Source organism: Phaethon lepturus, unplaced genomic scaffold (genome assembly GCF_000687285.1).
Source record: "Phaethon lepturus isolate BGI_N335 unplaced genomic scaffold, ASM68728v1 scaffold44611, whole genome shotgun sequence".
Classification (NCBI taxonomy): domain Eukaryota; kingdom Metazoa; phylum Chordata; class Aves; order Phaethontiformes; family Phaethontidae; genus Phaethon; species Phaethon lepturus.
Genome location: NW_010517823.1, coordinates 18,525 through 43,503, shown reverse-complemented (window position 1 = coordinate 43,503; position 24,979 = coordinate 18,525). Strand labels below are relative to the sequence as shown.

At 39.3% G+C, this 24,979-nt stretch overlaps 2 protein-coding genes across 2 annotated transcripts in view; one reads left to right on the top strand and one right to left on the bottom strand.

Moving 5' to 3' along the window:
* Positions 1-724: 724 nt before the first annotated feature.
* On the top strand, positions 725-22,074 carry THOC1 (THO complex 1; the record flags this gene model as incomplete). Its single annotated transcript, XM_010296510.1, has 21 exons — positions 725-798; positions 904-964; positions 1,682-1,748; positions 2,819-2,937; positions 4,259-4,307; positions 4,828-4,923; positions 5,206-5,288; positions 5,792-5,865; positions 6,450-6,558; positions 7,750-7,881; positions 9,195-9,295; positions 11,237-11,303; positions 11,477-11,527; positions 12,165-12,235; positions 13,125-13,148; positions 13,566-13,661; positions 14,536-14,601; positions 17,813-17,896; positions 18,099-18,246; positions 19,712-19,790; positions 21,779-22,074. Coding segments are annotated over 21 exons (1,947 nt in total), but the record flags the coding sequence as incomplete, so codon positions are not given.
* Positions 22,075-23,932: 1,858 nt separating this feature from the next.
* The window catches only part of USP14 (ubiquitin specific peptidase 14 (tRNA-guanine transglycosylase)), a 19,487-nt gene continuing 18,440 nt past the window's right edge, over positions 23,933-24,979 (bottom strand). The window contains exons 16-17 of the mRNA XM_010296509.1: positions 24,885-24,979; positions 23,933-24,758 (exon numbers count right to left, since the gene is read on the bottom strand). Of these exons, the coding sequence (XP_010294811.1) occupies positions 24,607-24,758; positions 24,885-24,979 (247 nt within the window). The 3' untranslated portion in view covers positions 23,933-24,606. The remainder of the gene's footprint in view (positions 24,759-24,884) is intronic.

Genomic DNA, 24,979 nt, shown 5'->3' with positions numbered 1-24,979 from the left:
AGCGGTATAAGGCTGGAGACAGAGCTTCGTGCTAGCTCAGCCTAGCCCGCTAAGGGGAGGGCCTACTGTTTAGTTAACTAAAATTATAGTCAAATACAATGACGTTAAATTCTGGCGTAACCCCCGCAGCAAAACGTCCGTAGCTTATTGCGCTTACCTCTTTTGCACCTCTGCTGAATGATGCTTTTCCGTTGCCATGGGAGGCGGGGCTGGATGTGTACCCCGGCCTCTGCATCCTGCCGTTTGCAGCCCAGTTTGTCAGACAGGGGAATGGGATTTGCACAGAAGTGGTCGAGGCTCAGGCACTTGCTCCATTAAATTTATTTCGTTACAGGATGTAGTGATTTTTTTAGACCATCCTGTTAGCAGGAGTCCTGTCCCAAGCCGCCATAACCTGCCTGTGAGGCAGGTGAAGTTGTGTCTGTGGGGCTTGAGATTGTTGTAGATGCCGTGTTGGTCACAACAGCCTATTCCTCTGCGTTTCACTTAGAAATACTCTTTTCACCGCACTGTTAGCCCAGGTTTGAGGTGTGATGCTCTACTAGCTCACATGCCTAATTTGTTAGGTGCTTGTTATCTGCCCTATTTGTTACACAGTTCTCTTCATAAACTGACACGTGGTGTGTGGCAAATAGATTCTTCAATATTTCTGTTCACTGTCAGATAGAGGAAGGAGGAGATCCTTCTGTTTTTTGCACTGGTTTCATAATTTCATGTTTTGTAGACATCCACCAGAGAGGCTCTGAATAACAAAAGTATCAAGCCATTGTTGAATGCATTTAACCAGATTCCTGGAAGGTAAGTAAATGCCACTTGATTTTAAAAGGTGCCTTTTCAGATAATTTTTAATAATCTTGTCCCTAATAGTTGTTATTAACTGATGTGGAATGTTTGCATTTGCAGTGAAAATGAAAAGAAATGTACCTTGGATCAAGCTTTTAGAGTTATTGTAGAAGAAGAAATAGTAAGTACTTCTAACTGCTATAGCTAAAGCTCAAATTTCTATTTGCAAGTTAATTTATTAATTTAACAGCAACTTAATTTAGTATAAGGAAATACTGTTTATTAAAAACATGAATTATGTGAAAGTTACCTAATTAAGATTGAATTGATGTAGATGATTAAAGGAGATTGGTAAGTAGGACAGAATGGCAGTATTTTAAAGATACCACATTATAGTGAGAGGTGTTGACTTAGCCTTTTCCAGCAGTTATTTGTACTGTTTATGAATGTCTGCTATGTCTTAAAATTCTAGTTCATAAATATACATTATTCTTGAATTATCCTTTGAAAGTGGGGTAGAGTGGGTTATCTGTTACTAGCATGTAACAAAGCTGCCGGTCAGCTGAAAAGAATGATGAAAGAAATCAAGGAATGTTTTTGTTGGTATTACTTGAACAAAGGCTGAGTATGGGATATTAATTTTCAGAGATAAATGACTCTCTCTACACAGTAGGTATTGTGGGGTCTTTAATGGCCAGAAGCAGTCAAGAAATGTTGCTCCCTCAATAAAAATTTTATATAGTTAGCTAACAGGTCTGATTTAATAGACTGTTTGAAGTTTTGGGATGTTGAATGTCAGTATTTGTTTTAAATATGCCTACTTGGAAACCAGAATTTTAGTTTTGTTAAATACATTTTGGTCAGAGTAGAGAAGTTTAACACTATTCTGTTTGTTTAGATAAACAAAGCTCCATGTGAAAATCTCCTGGCAATTATTTCTCTTGCTATTAATGGAGTCACAGAAGGTGAGCATCTTTCAAATCTGTTGGCAGTGTTAGGGGCCATTTAGAGGAATCTTACAAAAAAAATCAGATTTTGAGTTGTCTATAGCAGTTAGCTTGGATAATATGTGGTCCTTATGCTAGTGGTTATTAAGTCTTTTTCACTAGAGGAGTGAAGGATAATATAATTAAGTTCAGTTGTGTGTGTGCCATTTGTGTTGGAATTTTTTTTTTTAATAGAGGAGGATGCATGGTTTTGGTTGCAACATAATTAGCATTTTCTGTCTTTATCCACCACTGTAAAATGCTTAGAAGTCTCCCATCATTACTTCAGAGATGAGACCACTGAGGCAGAGAGGTTAAATGACTTGTAGGTTTCTGTCAGGCGCTGGCAGAGCAAGGGATAGCTTTTCCTGAATATCTGTGCTCGTCTCCCAGTACTGACCTGTCAGTAAACAGCTGTTTTTTAGATACTTGAATCTAACTTGTGTCAGAAATCATTGTGCTAATCCCTTCTGAAGAGGCCTTCATGCTCTTCCCTTTGTTCATTTGTTCATATTACACATCAAATACTTGTTTGTTCTACTAAGTAAAGCTCAACTACATGTGTTTTATGAACTGTAGAATAACAAGACCTGTGATTATGAGGAATGCAGATACTACCAAACTACAGAGCATGGGTAGACAGACTTGGAGCGCTGCTTTTAGCAGTGCTTTGCTTGAGGAGAAGACTCTCAAGCTTCGTAGGTGTGTGCAGTGTAACTTAACCATGGAATTACCAAGTTAACCAAGTCTGAAAGAGTTCACTTGCAGTCTGCAAAGAGATGTGAGGCTGTCTCAGACTTTGTTTTTAGAACAGTTATTTATTACTTGTTCTGCGCTAGTGCAAAGCTCTTGTAAAGCTTATCTGCATATATATGCATATAGAAATAGCTTTAATGTCTTCATGCCTTAGCCCAAACTTTTTGTTAGGGCTTGTAGGAACCCAGGAGAACTTTTGTCTTCCCTTTTAACATAATGTCCCTCAGCTGCCATGCCTTTTTATTGCATTTCAGTTCAAATTTGCTATATAAAATGTTCCCTGTTCCTCATAGGTATCTGCACTGCATCGACCCCTTTTGTGCTTCTGGGGGATGTTCTGGATTGCCTGCCTTTGGATCAGTGTGACAAAATTTTCACTTTTGTGGAGAAAAATGTTGCTACATGGAAATCGGTAGGTCTTTTTCAAAAATGTGATGTAATTGTGCCAAAGCTTCAGTGTACTTGAACCATTTTTACAAACAGATTTTAACTGTCTTTGTATCTATTTGTGTTAAAATAGTAGCATTGAGCACATTTTGTTTTGAGGCTTAAAAATATCTGGGCAGCAGAGGTCAGAAAATTAAGAATTAAAAAAAAAAATTAATTTTGAGTTATGTTCTATTCCTGACTCCTTTCTCTACACTGTACAGTGTTGGTAACATTTAGAAACTGGAAATTTAACTTCCGATGCACAATATTTATCAGTAGCTTCCCTCTTGACTTACTATTCAGCTTCTTCCTCAGAGCTGCAGGAGATTTTTCCATCTCCAGTTTGCATGAAAGAAGTCATCTTAATGAGCTTTCCATTACAGGACTATAGCAATGGTGAATATGCTGCCCTAAAATGTTTCTGCTTTTGAGGAAGAAAAATAGACTTAACAGTTTTGAGGCCTGTTGTGAGGGCTTTATGCTCTTGCTGTAGCAGGCAAAGAGCTGCTGCGACAGGCTGCTGAGCTTCTTGTGCTGCAGGCGCTGTTAATTAAAGAGGGAATTCAGGGTCTTGGGCAGAAGTCCTAAGCTGCCTGTATTTTATTCCAAGATCATAAGAAAACTTGCATCTCGGTGTCCTTGGTTTGCTTTTTGGCAGTAGTGCCAGGAACACAAGTGTCAGCAACTCTGTAGGTAACACCTGAAAAGCATTCCAGCTTCTTTGTGTTTTCCTAACCAGGACTATCTCCCCTAGGCATTCATTCAGGCTGTTGTGTTTCAGATAACGCTGTGTCCCCTGATACATTCGCAAACTGTTCTTTTTTGTTAATTCAAGTATCTATCAGTTTCTTTCTCCCACTGCCAAATTACTAGTACTGTGCATGCTCTTAAGTCTCTTGTGTATTGCTCTTTGCTTATGTGTATAAATAATGCATGGAATAATAAAGGCAATAAGTGTAAAAAAAAAAAACAACAAAAAAAAAAAAAAAAAAAAAAAAAAAAACACAAAAAAAACAAACCTCATGTCTTCCAGGAAAAAAGTGGATGCAGCTCTTACAGTTCATTGTCACATTTTTTTTTCTGTTTGGAGGCTGGATTTAAATGTGTTTTATGCTTTCTTAGAGTTCGTGGGACTGCTTGTTTTATGTTGCCTTTTTGTGAAATCTGCCTTCTCTTTAAGGGAAGACTCAAATTTAGACTTAACAGTAGGAATGACTCATACTTATTCATGACTGTGATTGAATTAAAATCTGCTCAAGATTTTATGATCTGTTAATGATCTAAATACCTTTACTCCATTTCAGAATACATTTTACTCTGCAGGGAAAAATTACTTGCTACGAATGTGCAATGGTGAGTTGGAGTTTTTCAGGGGGTGAAGGGGAATTAAAGGACTCCCTATCTCAGCAAATGAAAGTGAGTTTAATAATTTGATTTACATTCAGATGTGTTCAAGAAGTAATAAACTTAAAAGGCAGGTCAGTCATCTTAGCAGATATTCATGAGTCTTGCTGATTAATGTAAAAGTCATTTTGACCTTAGGGATATCTCTTCATCAGTGGAGGTTGTTATAACAGAACATCTGAGAAATATTTATTCCTTATATTCCTTAGAATGACAAGGCCCATATCAGAGGCTGTATTTCAGTAGGATTCATTTGAACTTACTGTTTATTGCTGTGAAGGTGTTGGGAGAATCGGTAGATTCATTTGGAAAAAATATGGCTGATCTAAGGAAGTTACTAGCATTTAAATTTACAAATCTTAGCTTCCTTTCATTAGCTACCTAGGTCATGTAATTAGCAAATCTTGAATTCTAATGTGTGAGAAATTGAAAGAGGGATAAATACTAATATTCTTTTTACAACATTTAGACCTGCTAAGAAGATTATCTAAGTCACAAAACACAGTCTTCTGTGGAAGAATTCAACTGTTCTTGGCTAGGTTATTTCCGCTTTCAGAAAAGTCAGGTGAGATTTTTTTGCATTTCATCACACTTAACATGTAGCAAAGACTAAATAATGCTGAGTCTTTTAAGTTAATGGATGATGGCAGACCGAATCCCGTTGGAGAAAATCACTTTGCACTTGGATCTTAGTTCTTGTCTCTACCCTTGATATTGTAAGTGACTTTCATTTGTTGTGATTCCAAACACAAGTTTTGAATGCTGTTTCTGAGAATTTGGTATCAGCATCTCATAAACAACTAACTGAATGAACAGCTTTTAAGACTGATCCCTTTGTTTTTCACAGGACTTAACTTGCAGAGTCAGTTTAACCTGGAAAATGTCACTGTTTTCAATACCAATGAACATGAGAGCACTCTAGGACAGAAGGTGAAAATTCCTATGTTGTTTTTCACGCATTCTGCAGTAAATATGTAAGCTTTTTTTGCATAAAAATGTGCTACTGTGCTTAATATTTGGAACTGTATGTTCATAATTTGGTTGTCCTTCTTCCAGACCAAGCTGCTGATTCTGGAAATAGGCATGTTACTTCGTACATTAAATTGTGCAGACTTTGAGGGGAAAAAAGTTGATTTGATTGTAAGCACCATCACTTACTGTACTAAGTCTTCCCCACAGCGTATGGAGGATATTGCTGTCCCTTCAGCTTTTTTCAAGACAAGTCAGGCTACCATTGCAAAGTGTAGTAAGGTGTTAAGACATGAGCTTATTATGCATTTTACTGGAGTAATACTTTAGAGATCTTTTTAATTACCAGCTTAAGCTTTCTGATCTGAAGTGTAGTAAAATGTTTAAAATAAAGAACACTGTGAAAACTGTATGCAAATTATATTGGCATTTGTATAAGTTTTAATTTTTTTTTTTCCTGTTAGCACACTGAGGAGAGAGAAGAAGGAATGGACGTAGAAGAAGGTGAAATGGGAGATGATGAAGCACCAACAAGTTGGTGAGCTTACTGCTATTTTAAAAGTTGAAACAAAACTTTATAAAGTAAAAGTAAAGAACTTTTTGGGAAATATCCTTAAATGTTGTACTTGGAATTCTACTTACTTCCTGCCCTCTCAAGAATAAATACAACCTAGCAGTGTCTTAAATTGAGTTGCCTGGAAGAGAAAGAAATCTACAGATGATTGAAAAAGTTGCATACCCTGGCTGAAAACCACTGCTATTCTCCCTTTTTGGCAATTTTCCCAGTTATCTTGACAAAACTTGTTCTGGTAAGATGTATTCAGGGATTCTGAGTACATGCTGTATATGCTTTGAGGAGAGAAAGCTGTGCTCCTCTTCATTCCCCAGATAGTGAAAAACTCCTAAGATCCCCTTTTCATATTATTTTGTTTTTATGGTGAGAAAGTAACAACAGACTGGATGGAAAATTCTTTTAGGGACAAATTCTGAATTACAGATTTCTCTGTAAGGGCTCACTATTGACTCATTATTTCATCTACAAAATTAATGATATTTTCTGGGATTGTACATTCCTGAGTGGACTTGCTTTCAATATTGAGTTTTTTGTTTGTTTTTCCCCAGTTCCATTCCAATAGATTATAACCTGTATAGAAAATTCTGGTCACTTCAAGATTATTTTAGAAATCCTGTGCAGTGCTATGAGAAGGTCTCATGGAAAACTTTCCTTAAGGTAATCTGAGTTCATGCTTTCAACCATTCAGCCTAAGTAAAAATCAGCATTTACACAAGTAGGACAGTGACTGCATAGGCATAGAACAATTCAAATGCTAATGCCATGGAAAAATAACAATGTAAGAGGAAATGCATTTTGCTGTTTTCTAAAGTGAGCCTTTGATGGTAAACAGTATATTAAGATGTACCGTAAATCCCCTAATAGAACTTGTGTTAGTCAACTATAGAAAGACTTCATATGTTGCAACAATGTCAGAACTACCTTCTTTGTGATTTATCAGCTGCAAAAAGCAGACCTTGTGGGTTGGTTTGGGTTTTTTTTCCCCAAGGAGATAAATAATTCTACCTAGTCCTAGATCGTACTTTTGAATGGTCAAATCTCTTTATAGAAGCAATGACTTGAACATTCCTTTCAGACAGCTGTCTCAGTTTTGCTTAGCATGAATGTTGAGGATGATTTATTGCTAAGCTACTGTTTCTTCACAATTTTTCACTCAGTTTTTATTTAATAGCAAGAAGTCTAGGTTTTTTCATCTTCATTTTCTGTGTTCTGGTAATAAGAGGTAACATCTGCTGAGACATCCTAATATAAATCTAGTTAACGCGGTCTACATTCTCATCTTTATAAAAAAAAAATCCACACACACAAAAAACAAAACAAAAAACCAAAACACACAAAAACCCTCAAATCCATGTGTGATTCAGAGAAACTGAACAAGGCCAGGCTTAAGTCTTTCAGATGAAATTTTGAAGTTTTTCTTCACTGCAGCTTTAAGGCTCTGAATTGATTTTTAAGAGCAGTACTGCAAATTTAACTCACTTATGTATCTTTCTTTGTATATATTCTGAAGAACTTGAGTTTGAATATAGCACTATCATCATGTGGAACTTTTTTCTTCATAACATCTAAACAACAAAGCAGTTTTGCACAGTTCACAACCCATAACATTGTTTTTCTTAGCATATTTTAAATACTCCAGATTATTAGATGTTCTGAAATGAAAAATAACACTTTCACTGTCGTTTGTGTGTTCAGAGAAGTCCTGTATATTGGTGGCAAATGGGTCATGTCAGCTGTCTGATAGCAAGTTTGCAAATTATTTTAATTATTTGGCACTAATTCTACTGTAGTTCTCTAACTACAAAGTTTTAATATTATTTTCATGTGGTAAATAACTCCGTTTTATAGTACTCGGAAGAAGTTTTGGCTGTTTTCAAAAGTTACAAATTGGATGACACTCAGGCTTCCCGAAAAAAGTTGGAAGAACTGAAAACAGGAGGAGAACATGTATATTTTGCAAAGTTCCTAACTAGTGAAAAGGTACGTGATTTCTTTTCTCAGAATCACAGACTAGTTGAGGTTGAAAGGAACTTGTGTCTAGTTCTCAGCTAGAGCAGGTTGATCAGTGCTATGTCCAGTTGGGTTTTGAATGTCTCCACGGTTCCTCTCGGTGTCCCGTTGCATTGTTTGATCACTTTCTTTAGATATATTTATTCTGTTCTTTTTTATTTTCTTTCTTTGTGGATTGCCTCTGTTAATTGATGATTCAGGGGACTTCTATTTCTGGAATAAGAGCCTGCAATAAAGCTGACATTTATTTATTGCATTTGATTTGTATTGTTACATTTAGAAAGTGAAGTTAGAGAAAATATTTAAAGATCTGTTGCTTTTTTATTGTGTTTAGAATAACATTTGCAAAATGTGGCTGATGATGTGCTAACTACACTTTCTGCCTCATAATAGTCTTGTTAGAAGTTGCTTTGAAAGAGATCTTGAGAGTTTCTAATTTTGTTAATATTGGCAAAAATACAATGCTCTGCTGAATTTAATCCCCAAATTGTTGTTGTCTTTATTTTGGAATGGTATACAACTTTAACTTTTAAATGCATGCATTAGTAGATGACAAAGAGAAAGTAGCTGCAAGTCTCAGTGCAGCATGAGTTTTTGCTTTCTGGGATAGAAGAGTAGGTAAATTCATCATAAGCCTTTGACCTGTGTATTGATAGTGTTAAAATAATGTAGTATAGAATATATAGAACCGGTTGCTTAATTAACACCCAATAGTCAAAGGCCTTTTTCTTTAAAGAATCTTCAAATGTTCCCTTTGTATGATCTATCATGCTGCAGCACATAGTGTAGAAACCAAGCAGTGCATCACTGTGCAAGTGTTGATGACAGCAAATGCTTCTGTGGTAGCAGAATCCTTCCATTGTAGCCTGTAGTTCATAGGAAAAGGGAGCAAGCTGTCCTTCAGTTACTGAAATATTTGAATATTTGTTTTTCGAAATTCTTGTTTGCATCGAAGTGAATGTTGTTAAATCCAGCAGTATAAAACTAATTAAACAAAAATCTAGGGATACTTTTACAAGCAGTTCCTTGTGCTTTTAAAAAAATCAATTTCATTAGAAGTTTTGATAGTCTTTCCTAAATTGTGCTAAATGACAGTTTACCTATCTTAGTACCTTTCGAAGTGCAGATCTGCAAGCGTAGGTGTTCCTGAGCAGAGCTTCTGTAATGACTTACCATCATCTTGTTGCAAAAACAGTCTTCACGGAGTTTATCTGAAAACATTTGTTGGATTTTTTCACCTACACGTGCTTAGTCTACTTAATGTGTCATTTTTTGTTGTTTAGCTGATGGATTTACAGCTGAGTGACAGTAACTTTCGCCGTCACATCTTGTTGCAGTACCTAATACTATTTCAGTATCTGAAGGGACAGGTCAAATTTAAAAGGTAATGTGGAAATATTTTGTGTTTTGGGGTTGGAGAGCTAAGAACTTGGAGATAAACCAAAATATTTTAAAAGATTTTTGTCTGCTTGTTCTAAGGTTCTTGTGAAACTTACAGAGCCTTGGATTGGTAAATACAGGATGTGGCTGAGGTTTCTTTACAGCAGGAAAGGGGAGGTCGCATTCTTGCCTTTCTCTGCTCCTCTCTGCATGATTCTTTGCCCTCCCTTGCAGTGGTTCTAGTGTTTATTAGACTTACTCGAATTTGTGCAGTTTACTAAACCAGCAAAATACCAATCTGCTCATCTTTGCAGAGTTAGTTTTCTGCCAAATTGGTGAGTTGACTGGGGTCTCAGAGAAGTAGAGGCCACTAAAGCTTGCTTAAGGTGAGTGCCAGTCGTGAGGGGGAAGGAGTCTCCCTCTTTGGCAGCTGCAAGTTGTTAGACCAATGCAAGCCACATGTATGTGGCATCATTTTGAATCTATATTGACTCTGCAATGTGGCATTGGTTGCTGATTTGTTTTTTCCTAGTGTGCTACAGAATTCTGTCTAAAATAGCAAGAAATAACAATGGTCATTATTGCTGTTATAAATTAATGCGGCAGAACAAAACCCCATCTTTTCCTACTTTCTAATGTTATGCTGAAGAAAATCCTACCTCTCTGTTTATTTCCTGTGCCCTTGACCATATGTGCTGCACGTAAGGATTAACGTTTAAGGCAGCTGTCTTTCACCTGCAGCACACTGCTTTTTATAAACAAATCTCAAAGAACTTTGCAAACTAGATTAAGATCAGTATCCTCACTCTATAGATTATTTACCAAGGCAGTCCGGTGGCAGGGAAGGAGTAGAACTTGAGTCTGCTGAATTGCAGTTCAGTCCTGTAGCGGTCATAGTCAGTCATTTCAATGATAATTCTTTAAAGTGTTCATTAAAAGCACTTGTTTATCAGTGGTCAAGGGTGATATGATGTATAAATGGGGTATAACACTTGGTGCAGTTGTTGTAAAATAATACTAATTATTCCCTTCCTTAAAAAAGATGAGCTTTTTTATATCCTATTAACTAAGAGAAGCTAGTTCTAAAAAGTCTTTCTTGTGTTATTGACTTAGCCATGATCATGTTTATATTTGCTATTTAAGATACCTAGTGCTTCAGAAAAAGCTGGTTGGTGTTATATTGCTTTTGAACACTGTAAATGGAATGTTAATGGTAATGCTTCAAATGGATTCTTGAACCAGTGAAAAACAAAGATGAGAATCTAATCTGATTTTTAATGTGTCTTTAAAAAAGGTTCTGGTCTCTGCTTGGGAATGAGAGTCTTTTCACTTCTACCTTCTGATTGCATTGTAATTCTAGATGTACCAAATGACTTGTTTAATGACTTCAGGTTATGCCACACAGAATTTATCTTTTGAGATATTCAAGATCATAGAATCTTTGGGTTGAAAGGGACCTTTAAAATCATCTAGTCCAACCCCCCTGCAGTGAGCAGGGAATGAGCAAGATTTGTGTCCTGTATACAGCTGGTAGGTTAATTGTTGCTTTTACTATGGTTTGTCTACAGGAGTGCTTTAGCTGAGGTTAGGGAGAGTTTTGGTTTTGGGTTGGTTTTTTTTTTAAGTCCTTTCATTGTGCCCACTTGCTGTGTTTTGATCTTGAATCATGCAGATGGACAACTTCCTATTGGATGAAGCTAAACCTTGAAAGTATATTCTACAAGCATGGTCAGTCCATGGGACCAGACCAGAGCACATTCAAAGTACATTCATATACTCCTCTCTAACACCCCTCAAAGTATGTAGTGTAAATGATGTGTCCTCAGCACTATTTTGATGTGTAGTAAACTCTTCAAACTAAAAAAAAACTTGAGCTGATTTAATGACACTTTTTGGTTTTTTGTGTTTTGTTTTTGTTTGTTTGGTTTTTTTTTTTCAATTCCAGTTCAAACTATGTTCTAACAGATGAACAGTCTCTTTGGATTGAAGATACTACAAAAGCAGTTTACCAGGTTGGTGCAGTACATGCTTCTATAAAAAGTACATGGAAGAATATTTAGTATGTAATATTTTATCAACCACCTTTGAAGCAGTAACCACCATGTTCTTTGGGTTTTTTTCCCCTATGTATTTTGCTAAAAGTATAATGCAAAAATTTAATCTCTTTCCTTCCTCCCAATCATAGCTTCTGTCAGAAAATCCTCCGGATGGGGAAAGATTCTCGAAAATGGTAGAGGTAAGTACTTTCAGTACTGTCTGAACAAAGTCTATAGCACATAAAAAAGCAGTATTGGTTTAAACCAACTTTTGGAACATAGATGTAATATCTGAGATAAGTTATCTCATCTCAGTAAAAAAAGGTCTCATAACATCTTTTTATTTTGTAGGTGTATTTTTCCCATGTTTTCATTAACATGGTTTTCTTCCTTCTCCTGGGGAGAAATGGAAATGTGTATATGTGTTCATGTGTACATACAGGAGACATTTGTTACTGAAAAAAATAATAAATTTTTTAAAGACTTTGGAGAAAGGAGTTCTGTGCCCAAAGATATGGGAATAAGATGCAAGTGAAGTTAAAAAAGGAAGTTGTCTTCTTGCTTTCCTTCTTTCGTTTACTTTGGCTGCATCTATTTTCTTTTATAGAGAAGGAGAAAGAAAAGCCTTTCCCACAATTATTGAAGAGAGGACATAACACTGTTTTTGAATAAACTAAACCAGCTCTCTAAGATTATACTGATGACTTTCAAAATAGTGGCTGAAATACTCACAACTGTAACAAAGTTTTCCCCTTAATTTTAATAGCTCAGTTAAAAACTCTGGGGTCAACTCCAAAGATGATTATGACCATAATAATGTGCATTATGTTTCTCCAGCATATATTAAATACTGAAGAAAACTGGAACTCATGGAAAAACGAGGGCTGCCCAAGCTTTGTGAAAGAAAGGTAACTATTATGAAGTAGAAGCTTGCGGCTGCTTGTTTGAAATGGTGGTTCAACTTCAGAATATGTACCCATGGTGGATATGAACATTAATGATTCACATAACTTTGAGATTTGTATAGTTGGATGTCCCTTCTGTGTGTGCAGAAGGCTCTTAGATTTCTGCTAAAAGTCTTCAGGCTTCATTATGTCAGTGAAGAGGTGGTCATGAATATGCGAGAGTCTTAGGAGAGCATTTCCTCACGGTCTCACAGCAACATGTTGTTTCCTTAATACCAAGGATCCACTGACTGAGGAGACTGGAGCAAGTTGTACCCCCTCCTGCCTTCAAGCAGACCCTGTGTGGAAGAAGTTAATGTTTGACTTTCCCATATACCAGTTTAGATTGCCTCTAAATGAAGCCTTTGGTGTTACAGCTTTGGTGGGGCAGTGTACCTAGAGTTTTGTGTAACGGTTCTCCTCTTATGCACTTTATTAGGTTTGCCACTTGGTGGCGATCACTTGCTTGAAAAGAAGTTATGGTTAGGTGGCTTTTGCCATTGAAAGGTTTCCTCTGTAATTAGTTACTAACTAGTGGCAAAACTTGAACTTGGACTCCATATGTCTACTTAACTATCTTGAGGTAGTGACCAAATGTGACCAAATATTCCTCTTCCATCCTTCTTCATTCTACACACAGACTGTAGCCTCTTCATGGTAAGGAGCATCTGGGTCATTATCTCTTTGCAGATTTCCTTTTATGGAAAGATGAGGTGGAGCCACTGCTTCATGACTTCAGCTGTTTGCAAAAATGGGAGGGGGGCTGTGAGAAGTGAGAAGTTACTATTGTGCGGGGAAACAAAAGTAAAATTACAAAATTTGACTTTTATAAATGTTCTGTCTCCTTCTTTAGATCTCAACCAGAGTTTCAGCTTGGGTAGGTCTTACCCTAACCTCAGTGGTCTGGGATCTTCATTCTCTGATCCCATGAAATCAGGTGCACCTTGGGGAAAGAGAACTTGCAGTCACAGAGCAGATGATGCCAGCAGCAGGGTAGATCATACTTAGTATGTGCTGCTGGTATAAATGTGATTTGCTTCTTTTTCTATATCGGGACTCTGATAAACCTTTAAATTTGTGAGTGAACTAATTTTGGTGTCTGGCAAATTTCTTTCCTTATCCTTACTTTACCTTCTCTCCCTCTTCCCTCCTGCCTTCGACTCCTAGAATCCCAGTTCTTCTGAATACTTTCATTATGATTTAACTTGGCACCATCTGAAGTGAAATTACTTTATTTTGTTCTCTAAATATTACTGGTTTGATACTAAAGAGCATGCTGTTTATTTTTCTTTAGACCTCCTGATTCTAAGCCAATGAGGCCTGTGAGAAAGAGGCCAGCTCCAGAGGACTTCTTAGGAAAAGGACCAAACAAAAAAATCCTTATGGGGAAGTATGTTGGATTTTTTTTTTTCATTACAGGGTTTCTAGATTTTGGTTGCTTAGTTGGTTTTGGGGTTTTCATGGGGGTTTTTTGACACTGTTTTTTCTAGTCAGTAATTTTCAAACTTCCTCGCTTTGGAGCTGCTGGGAAAGAACAGCCAAGGGATATGTCATTCTTTCAAAACTTGCAGTAGGCTTCCTTAAAGTCATCTCTTGTCGATCCCTTTTAAATAGTCTGGAAGTTACAGGCCGAAAGTCTGTGGCTTGTACTTGCTGAATCAGTTTTTATACTTTTGTCCTCTTTATGTTTTTACTTAATGTATCTATGCCATGGGTTTTAAAATAACACCCACTGGTATTTTATCTGTGGGGCAAAGGCTTCTTCTTGATATGTCCTCTCCAATAAAAGTGCCACGTTTTGCATGATACTAAGTGCTGCATTTTTCCACTTCTTTCTTTAGGAGAAATGATAGTCTTTTCACGGTAACGGTTTACCCAACCTAGATATGGAAATTTTGACCTTGTCTTGAGCTTTAAGACCTTGTACTGAGTGTTTAGTAAAATGTCCCTTCTGAAGAAGTGATACAAACGTGGCCTTAGCTAGTTTGGAAAGAGAAGAGTTTGTTATTGGTTCTGACCACAGATCAGCAAGAGATCATAATAGAAATGTAATACACAATTTTCTTACTTTTTGACATCAGATGTCTGTCACTTCTGGTAATTCCCAAATTATAATAAATTCAAGTTGAATGGTATGCTTTATTATAAAGGCTCTGGTGTGAGAATTTCTATAGTGTTTTGTGTGTGTGTCTCTGAACGACAGAAAGTGGAAGGATAGAATGATGAATGTGGGCTTTGATATGTGTTTATGTTTCTCTTTTCAGTGAGGAACTGACCCGCCTTTGGAATTTATGTCCTGATAACATGGAAGCTTGTAAATCTGAGAGTAGGTAGGTAAAAAAGCTAACTTTCAGCACTCTAATTACACAAAAAATTACAATTATTACAAAATTGGCATAAGGAAAGTACATAAGATGGTCTGATAGGGTATGCCATTTCACCGAGTGTCGTGAGAGAAGTTGCTTTTATGAATCTTTTGTCTTGAAAACTCCTTACAGGTTTCTTCACTAGTCTTTATGCTGTCAGTAATTTTCATTGCTTAGTAAAGTAAAATCTAAGCTAAAAAACAGATGGAAGCTCCCATTTTGCAGAGTGTGATTTTATAATTAATTACCTTATATAATAAAGGAAGATTGCCAAGTGTGACTCTAATGAAGTTAGCGTGCTATTTGGCTATGATTTTCAAGGAGGCAGGTGCTTTGAAGAGTATTAGGTAAGAGGAAATATACTAGCAGGCATTGTTTCAGTGCATACCGGATCTACTAGTGGTGCAGATGTAGAAAAATACAGTTATTGGTTATCCTTTCTGCTTGCACAATTGTAGGAAATACTGAAAATGTACTTTGCTACTTAACTTTCTATTTGTTAAAGATGGTGTAATCCCTTTTTGTGCAGACATGGTACCTAGTATGAGAATTCGGAAAAGGAAGGGGACACTTCCCAAAGAGAACTTTGCTAGGAGCATGGCTGGGGAGAGGTGCTAGCTGTGTAGATGTCCTGAGTGGAAGAATTGCTTTTCCAGAGCTTGAGAGCTCTGCAGAGGAAGTGCCCTCCTTTCTTGTGAGGCTGAACTGTGCAGGAAGGCTCTGACAGGATACTTACCTTTACTAGGCCAAGGGCAAAAGGTGGAGTTGTGTTTGGAACCAAAGCATTTGATTCCCTATGCATGATTGTATTGTGTTGCAACTTCTTTAAATAAAACAAAAACAAACAAGTTTTGTTATAGACTTTGTGACTGAATGTGGTCAAGTGACTGTAACACTTTGCTTTAGTTCCTTGTGTCTTCATTCAAATGGGTTAATACTTCCTTACCTGTCTTCTTTTGGGATAATATAGCAGGATTCAAATCAGATGGATTTTCAAGATGCTGGCTTTGGTTCTGGTAGTCAGTGGTAATACTACACTTAAACATTCATGGGGCACTGCTTTCCTGGGCAAAATGTTTTTCAAAACAAAATTGAAGTGAATTTACAGACCAGTGTGTTTCGCTGCCCCAACTGATTACAAGGTTCCCTTGTAGAAGCAGATACGCTTCTGTCAAACATTAGGTAGGAGAAATACAGATCATTGAGGTTGCTTTGCACCACTGATAATCTTGGCTCACAGTAACCTACAGCTCTTAAGTAATCTGCATTTCTTGATTGTAGTCTTCAAAGAAGCAAACTGTCCTGATTGTTGTGAATACTATTTCTGTTATTAGGTCATGGTTCCTAATGTAGTGGTTTGAATTTAGCTGTTCTGAGAGCAGAAACATCAGTCGTCCTTTTAATAAATGTACCCTATGAACCATAAATACTGTCTTTTAAATCACAAGAAGAGCTGAGGTGGATGGGATCTCTAGACATCATCTAGTCCACAGCCTTGCTCAAAGCAGGGTCAACTAGAAAGCAAATTGCCTAGGACCTTCTCCAGTCAGGTTTTGAATGTCTCTCCAAGAGTGGAAATTCCACAGCCTTCCTGGGCAACCTGTTCCTCATGGAGAAGTTGGGGGGAGGGGGGCAGTTCTGATGCTTAAGTGGAATTTCCTGTATCTCCATTTGTGCCAGCTGCTGCTGCTTGTACTTTCACTGTGTAGCATCGAGTCTGACTCTTTCTTCCTTACTGCCCCTATCCAGGTATCTACTGCCCCTGAGCCCTCTCTTCTCAAGGGTAAACAGTCCTAGCTCCCTCGGCCTCTCCTTCGATGTTAAATGTTCCTGTCCATGCACAGCCTTTTGCGTGGACCCATGTCTCTTGTGCTGGGGAGACTAGAACTGGACCCAGCACTGCAGATGTATCTTGCCAGTGCTAAGTAGAAGGGAAGGATCACCTTGACCAGTTGGCAACCGTCTTCCTAATGCATCCCAGGATACTGCTGGCTGCCTTTGCCAGAAGGGTGCATTGCTGGCTCATGTCCGTGGTGTCATTCACCAAGACCTTTTCTGCAAAGCTGCTCTCCAGCCAGTCAGTCACCAGCCTGTATTGGTGCATGGCGTTGTTCCACCCCAGGGGCAGGACTTCTCGTTTCCCTTTCCTGAACTTCATGAGGTTCCTGTCAGCCAATTCCTGGGGTCCCTCTGGATGGCAGCACAACCCTCTGGTCCATCAACCCAGTTTTACACTGTCTGCAAACTTGCTGAGGGTGCACTCTGTCCCATCATCAGTAGGTCAGTAATGAAGGTGCTAAATAGTATGAGACCCAGTATTGAGCCCTGGCATATGGTAGTGACAGGCCTCCAGCTGGACTTCATGCCACTGATTACAGCTCTTTTAGCCCAGGAGTTCAGATGCTTTTCAGTCCACTTCAGATAAATCAATTTCTCCTGATGCCTCTAGGCTTTGGACCTGTATTGAGCATACTTTACCTGAAGTACCTTCAGCACAAGTTGCTGGGATCACCATGGGGGGTGAAATGAGTATGTTTGAGCAAGTCAGGGAGCCACTAAGATGGGATCATTAAGTACAATATTAAGCTATCTAATAGTTTTTCCCCTTCTTGTGATTGTAAATAATTGGGGAGTAATGGTAGTCTAGCTTTCTCTGGTAGCCGGTGAAACTGAAATAGAGGGCAGGGGAAGAGGCCAGGTTTTACTTATCCTGTCCTGTCAAATTGCACAAAACAAACAACCATTTTAGACTCCCAAGTGCTTGTGAGTCCCGTGAGTAGCGGCATGTTTCTAACACAGCCAGTCAGTTGTTACAGGTATTTTGATTAAAGTTTCATTGCCTTACTGCCAGATTCTTGTCTTACATCCCATAGTCCTTTTTCACCAAATGCTACTGACAGATCTTCATGTCACCTTTTGGTATGGCAGAAGGTCTAAATACATATAAAATAGGCAGCGCTAGCGACTACTGGTACACTTCAGTGCTTACGCCATAAATAATTTCATAGAAACATGTATCAAACAGATTATTTGCTGATTTGCAATTGCTAAATTTGAGTAGGTTGTTTTGGGATTGTTTGGGTTTTTTCTTCGGTGGATAAGCTTGAGATGTGTGTGACTAAACTGAAAAACAGCTATTTTAGAGGAGTATTAAGTTCCTTATTTTATTTTCTAGGGAATATATGCCAACGTTGGAGGAATTTTTTGAAGAAGCTATTGAACAAGCAGACCCTGAAAACATGGTTGAAAATAAGTACAAGTATGTCAGTCTTTGTTGTGTTTTGCTTTATTTTGATCTCTTTCATGTTTGGATTGATACTAATATCTGGACAGGACTCCAGTAATGTACAAAAAATTTTTAAGTTGGGACAGATGTATATTAATTAGTAAACGCCTCAGATCTTATTCTGTGCTTTCACAGATGCCATACTGTTACTAACCAAACATGTGTTTTATTATAGGGCTGTGAACAACTCTAACTATGGCTGGAGAGCATTGAGACTTCTAGCACGCAGAAGTCCCCACTTCTTCCAGCCAACAAACCAACAATTCAAGAGTTTACCTGAATATCTAGAAAACATGGTAATCAAATTAGCCAAGGAGCTGCCTGTAAGTAATATTATCCTAGAATAATAAATGCTGAATTCATTTGACTTCCTGCTTGTCTCTTGCAGTCCATTTGGTCCATGCGGGGGGAGGGGGCAAGAAAAACATGGGGTGTAGGGGGGAAACTTGTTCATTAAAGTAAAAATTACAAATAAAATTGGTCTGTGGAGGTGGCAGTAGCACTAAACTGACTAGCATTGACTAACCAAGTAAGTGCTGAGCTCCGCCTTGTATTCTGTGAACAAAGAGCTGTGGCAGTCCCGTTGGTAGGCAGGAATACACTTGTACGCAGCTGCCGGGTGCCATGGTGCAGGGCACAGCACTTCACTGAAGGTGGAAGCCAGTGCTGTGGCTGATGAGTGTCAGTAGCTGTGGCTGCTGGGATGGCAGTAAAAGGGGCAGGGTGTTGCAGCTGAAGATACTGTGCTAAGTGTTACCTGAGCTTTACAGCAAGATTTACCAGAGCTCTTCTGTTGGCTCCCTTGCTTATAAAACATGTAAAGAAAAACAGACCTTGTGGAGCTGTAAACTTAAGGCATTAACCCTTTGCGTGTTCAGCAGTACAAACTTGAGGCCAGGGAGGGGTCTTTCAGATCACTTTATACACAATGATAAGAGAGACCTGGGGGTGGGAGCATTTTCCAAACCTTTGAGCTGGCATGCGACCCAGCAACTTCTTGCGGACATGAACCCGTGCTTCCATATTTGAGACCTTCCTTGTCTGTAATGTGAAACTACAGAGGGGTAAAGGTTGGACTGTAGTATATAGCTTTTTTGTTTGCTCGAAGTTAACTAGATGCTAATACCAATTGTAGAAAACAATATTGGGAGGGGAAAGCTGTTTAATATATTACGGTATCGCTTTATGGAATATTCCTGATGGTACTACTGTCATGTACCAAATGCTATGGCAAGGAACTAATAGGTAGGTAAGGCCTGTGATTGAAATGTAGGAAAAGAGGAAGTCTTTTGTTCATCTTGGCTGATCAATAGGTAAATCAGAGAGTGAAAAGTTTGTTGTTTGCATATTTGTTTGCCACCTTTAAGAAGTTTGAGAGTACAGAAAACTTTGAGGAATTCCTGAGTAAGGAATAAAATTAGTGAAGAAGAATAATGAAAACAAAAAAGTGTTTATCAGTAGTGGTCTGACAAAAAGTTGGTTGGTTGGGCTTTTTTTTTTTTTGAAGTAAGAAATAAAGCTAGGTATGTAACGCTTAGTTGTGGTTACTATGAAAAAGAGAATCCTGTGAAGTCAGTGGCTAGTTTCATTAGGTTTTCTAATTAATGTTTTATTAGAACACTTGCTACTGGTGTTTTGGCTATACAAGACTGTGGGGGATTTTTAATTCTCATATGGGGTCATGTCAGGTTTTCCATTCTAACACGCATTCCAGAGACAATCACAGAGCTGTAAAATGTCTCTTTAAACACAAAATTCATCCAGTGATGTTTAGTTCTCTCATTGTAGCCTCCTTCTGAAGAAATAAAAACAGGTGAAGATGAAGATGAGGAAGATAATGATGCTTTATTAAAGGAAAACAATGAAAGTAAGGTTTGCATGTTCTTAGTGTTTTCAGTTTCTCTCTTGGTGTCTACTGCAGAAGCTGTGTTTTAACCTAGTTTCTACTGAGGGTCCCCAGTCCTGGTTACCCCAATGCTTCTGACCTGAACCTGCATTCGCACCAAAAAGCACAGCCTTTTCAGGACACCGGGCACCAGTAGCAACCTCTCAGTCTGTGCTGAAAGCATCCAACTTGAAGTTGAATTAGCACTTTCATTAGGAGCCTCTTCTGCCTTTGCTGCTGCCTGGTGTATGTTTACATTGTTAGGAGGTGTTTATAGCCAAAATGCCAGCATTGCTGTGTAAAAACCTACCCATGTGTTCCTTGCCCCGCTTTCCTGTTCTTTCTGCCCTTTAATTGCCCTGGGTAAGTACCTCCCTTTAGCCCCTCCTGGGGTGGGTAGCTACGGGACTTTCAGACATAGATATATTCCAACTCTGAGATCTGTACTTCCTCTTCATTTAAAATATCTGAAAGGCAAAAGCTTCTCTAAGAACAGCCACCTTCCTGACAGTGTCACCTCTTGTTCATTCCTCTCCATGAACTCACCCTTCCATTTTTGCCTCTTGCCTGTAACCCTGGTATGTCGTGCTCCTTAGTGTCTGTCCCTGTCTCCTGTGTCTGTGAATCTGCCTTCTTCCATCCTCGTGCATGCCTTCAGCTCGCAGCACCTTCTCCCTTGCGTGTGCTAGCTCTTGGGTCCAGCATGGGCAGGTGGGATATGCAGGGCGGGAAACTTGCATGCCGGCTACTGCTGGTTACCCCTGGACTTTGTGGTTTTGTTGAAAGACTCTTCTGTTAGCGGAAAGCCTTCCCTGGGCCTCTGTGAATCTCTCTTCTGTTGCCCCTTTCCATCCAGCAGTCTCCTTGCCAATAGTGGAGGAGTTCTCTTCAGCCTAACACTGCCTGAAACAGCAGTTTGTGGTTTCACTGTTGAATTTGCATCTTTCTTTAAATCTTGTCTTAAAGCAAAGATGGCAGAACTATGGTCTGCTGTACACCATTGTGCTTAGAAACCAGGGAAGTGATCAGAGTCTTTCCGTTGTTGTGTTGGTCATGATCTTCCATTCTTTTCCCCTCAATGCAGTAGGTTTAGTTCAGATAAATGAGTGTGGCTGATAAGCACTGGAGGGAGTTGAAACTTCCACTACATGCCAGCTGGCTCTTCAGGTGGCATGAGGGTGAGAGATTTATTAAAAATTAAGAACATGATTAATTTCTGTGCATAAGTAATTCAGTCTTCAGGGTTTTTTTTCTTTAAAACAGCATGAAACACTGTTGAACAGGTGGCAAGCCAGAGATTGTAGACCAGTTGTAAACTAGGAATGTGCAAACCCACTTGTGTAATTGCTGCAGCACTTGGCTTCTCAGAGGAGCACAGTATTCTGTGTTTTTGTTTTGTTTTTTTATCTTGATACCAGAATCACATAAAATTCTTTAAAGTACCGACTACATATTAAAGTTTACTACCCTGTTCACACTCCTGCTGCTAATAGGAACATGAAGCTTGAGTAACTCAGTAAAAGGGAAGCAGACTGGTTTTGTACCTGGGTTAACTCTGTGTGAAGTGATGAAAATAAATCTGAAAGACAATTTAATGTTAAAGATCACTCTGTGTTTTAATATTACAGTTGACTCATGTATTAAAGATGGCAGGCAGCCTGTCAAAATCCTTGTTTTCATTTGGAGGCGGCAGTTCTGATGTACTTAAGGCTTTAGCAATTCTCTTTCAAACAGGAGATGACATAAAACCCCAGGATTTTCTTTATCCTGGGCAATAAGGGATCTTCGTCTTGAAACCTAGGTAATACATCTGTAAAAATCCATCTTGAGTAGGTTGTAACACCTAAAGGAAAGGTGTCAGTCAGTCTGTTAATAAATAAATAGGTTTAAAATGGAACAGATCAGGGAAGATTCACTTGCAGTACCTGGAGACGCTCCTGTGTCTCACTGTAATTCTTTTTTCCTCCCAGGTCCAGAGGTACAACGGGACAAAGCCATGACGGGCGAACAAATAGAGTCCTTTGCGAACAGGCTCGGGGAGCAGTGGAAGGCCTTGGCTCCCTACTTGGAGATGAAGGATTCTGATATACGGCAGATTGAGTCGGACAGCGAGGACATGAGGATGAGAGCTAAGCAGCTGCTGGTTGCCTGGCAGGATCAGGAGGGCCCCCATGCAACCCCAGAGAACCTGATCATGGCACTGAACAAAGCTGGGTTAAGTGACCTTGCGGAAAGCCTGACCAATTACACTGAAAGCAGCAGCTAACTCTGGAGGGGGGGTTGTTAACTGACTGTTCTGGCTGTTGTTAATTGTGACTGGTTGGTTTGCTGTTGTTAACTGTTGTTGCTAGGTAACAGATTTTTGGGTAGGTATTTTATGTTCAATAAACAATAAAGCTTTTTAATAATATTGTTCAGTTGTCCAGGTTGCCTAAGGAAAGGATTAGTGACCCTGCCCCAGAATTAGGAAGCTTCATCTTAGATGGTGGAAAGGTGACAGGGAGGCTGGAGCGTCAAGGCAGCTTGGTGCATACTGCCATCACAGGCTTCTGTGTCAGCAGAGCCCAGGCTGCCTGTAGGAACAAGCCTGTGTCATTATCAATGAGGTAATTTTTTTGTCCCTGTTCACTGTGAAGTGGCAACCAGTTTCATTGTAAGACTGTGGCGATCTATTAATGGGTACTAGCTGGAGCTGTTTCCGCTCAAAAAGGGAGGGATTTTTGTGGTGGTTTCTTGTAGAATTTGTGTCATTCAGTGAAATTCTAATTGCCAAGTGTTTTGAAAACTATGTACCACACAACTATCCTCTGTGGAGTACTGCTTCAGTTACTGAATCATACCTGTGCATTTCCAGGTTGGTTAGCTACCTGCTCAGAGGTACACTCCTGCCTGGAGAGCCCCTCAGGGGAGCTTTGTGCCTGCTTCCCCTCCTTTGGATTTACCTGTTACTGGGTGCTTCAGTGGGAGGCAGTAGGGGCCCATCCGTGGGGCAGCTGTTGGAAATAACATGGTGCAGGCACAATGTGGTAGAAGGTAGGAAATGGGTGAGGATCCCCATCACCCCCACAAGCCCACAGAAAGACCTTCACTAGACAGGCTTGTAGACCTGTGTAGTAACTGCTGCTTCTCCTGCAGGGTTTTCAGTGTCCCAGCTGTTAATAGTTAAGTACATCTCATCCCAGTGAAACAGCTTGTAGTACAGGTACAGTTGTCTGATGTAATAAATGCACACATCTCAAAAGTAGGAAAGAGCAAGAGCAGCAGAAAAACAGGACAGAACACTTTCTGGGAAGGAAGAATAATTAACTTTTTCATACCTATTTGGCTATGACCAGTAACAAAAAATTAATTATTTATTTCATAGGGGTAGGGTCATGCAACCACTCAGAGCAGAAGGCTCTCCTCAACTGCCACCAGCAGCTTTAGGAGAGGAGACATCGATCACAGGACAACTAAGAGGATGTAGTTCCACAAAGCAGCAACCAGGCACAGTATCTCCTCCTCAACATGAGGTAGAACAAGCCTTTAAAAACATGAGGGGCTGGTACTGTTTCTGTGGGGTACACAGGCACAGAGCCAGTACTGCACTGGGCCTTCCTTAAGGGGTGGAACTTGCCCTTAAGCATCATCCAACTTCTTAAAAATACCCCCTTAAGCCTCTAGTGTGCTCCCAGGGGAAGCTGTGGGAAGGTGGCACTGCAGCAACCAAGCAACACAAGTTGTAAAGCAGAGAAACTACTTGGGAAGGTCACAGCTGAAGCATCCCCAAGGGAGGGTAAAAGAGGGATCAGACTCACCACATGGTCACTGTTAACGCAGCACAACTGAAGGCATTTCATATGAACATGGACTAGTATCAGGACAGCTCTCCTAGAAGGGACTGGGCCATGTTAAAAGAAGTCAGACCCTCTACACCGAGGGGGAGTTCTGCTGCTGGCCTAGTGCTTTCCTGGCTGTAGCCAACACTGACACACTTTTCTACTGCAGCCTCCCACTAGTGTACAGCTGCTCTACTCCTGTGGGGAAGGAACAGAAGTCACTGTAAGTAAGCAAGGCCCCATTGTGCAGCTACCATACAAGACTTACCTACAGAGCAAAGAGTAACAGGACAGGAGAGAAAGCCCTACAGCTTAAAAAAACAAAGTGGTGCTTTATTACGTGACTGCTTCAAGACATTCATCAGTGGCGGCCCAAGAAGTAGAAACAAACACATACTAGCTACACTACCAAGACATGAACTTTTTTTTAATGGAGACACATTGTTGATCACAATTTATTCTGAAGTCATGAGATGCCAGCAACAGAACAGACTGAGTCAGCAGGTCAGGCTGGACAAATACTTGATTGTAGGTAGCCACAGTTGCTGGCTATGGGCAGCAGCACTGAGATACGCAACAAGGCAACAGTTTCTCGTCTACCTTCCTCACAGAACTGCCAGGTCAGGCAAAGGATGGATAGCTACTGAACTGTGGTATAAACCATGCAAGAGTAACAACTGTGAGAATAGGTGTGTAATAAATACTTGATGACATTAGAGAGGAAAGGAGGGGGGGAGGCTTATTTTAAAAATTTATCTTCCGCAAGACATTAAAGCTATTTTAAGTATTGTCACCACCACAGTGGGCAGCCCAGTCCAGCAGTGACTAGTTGGTACATGGATCAGTTTTGAAACAATATCCCTCTTCACATGAAAAGGTTTGAACAGATTATTTATCCACTTGCTAAAGCACTGGGGTTAAAGAAGTGATCGGTAATCAACATTTATTTCACACCTAGGCAGAATGACTAAAACTGAAGACTACTGTTCAGCTTCGTCTTCAATTACTTCAATTCTGCGAGGCCCGTAGAGTAGAACATAAGCTATATGCCAGTCTCCACCCCCAGATAACCTCAAAATATCTTCAGGTGTAACAATGCTGACTTTGTCATCATCAAATTTAATCCATTCATCTGCAAGAAAAACAAGAGGATTATTTGTAATTTAAGTATGTAAAAATCTATGTGTGCTTAACAGCCCCTTAAAGGAAAGGAGCTGTGAAGGGTGCATAACAGTGCTATAATCATTATTTTTTTTACCTTGTTTCCTTTTAACCCAAGACACATAATGCCCAGAGGAACTTGATCTGCCTTGATGTGTTAGCACTGCCTGCAGGTCATAATAGCCGCAATTA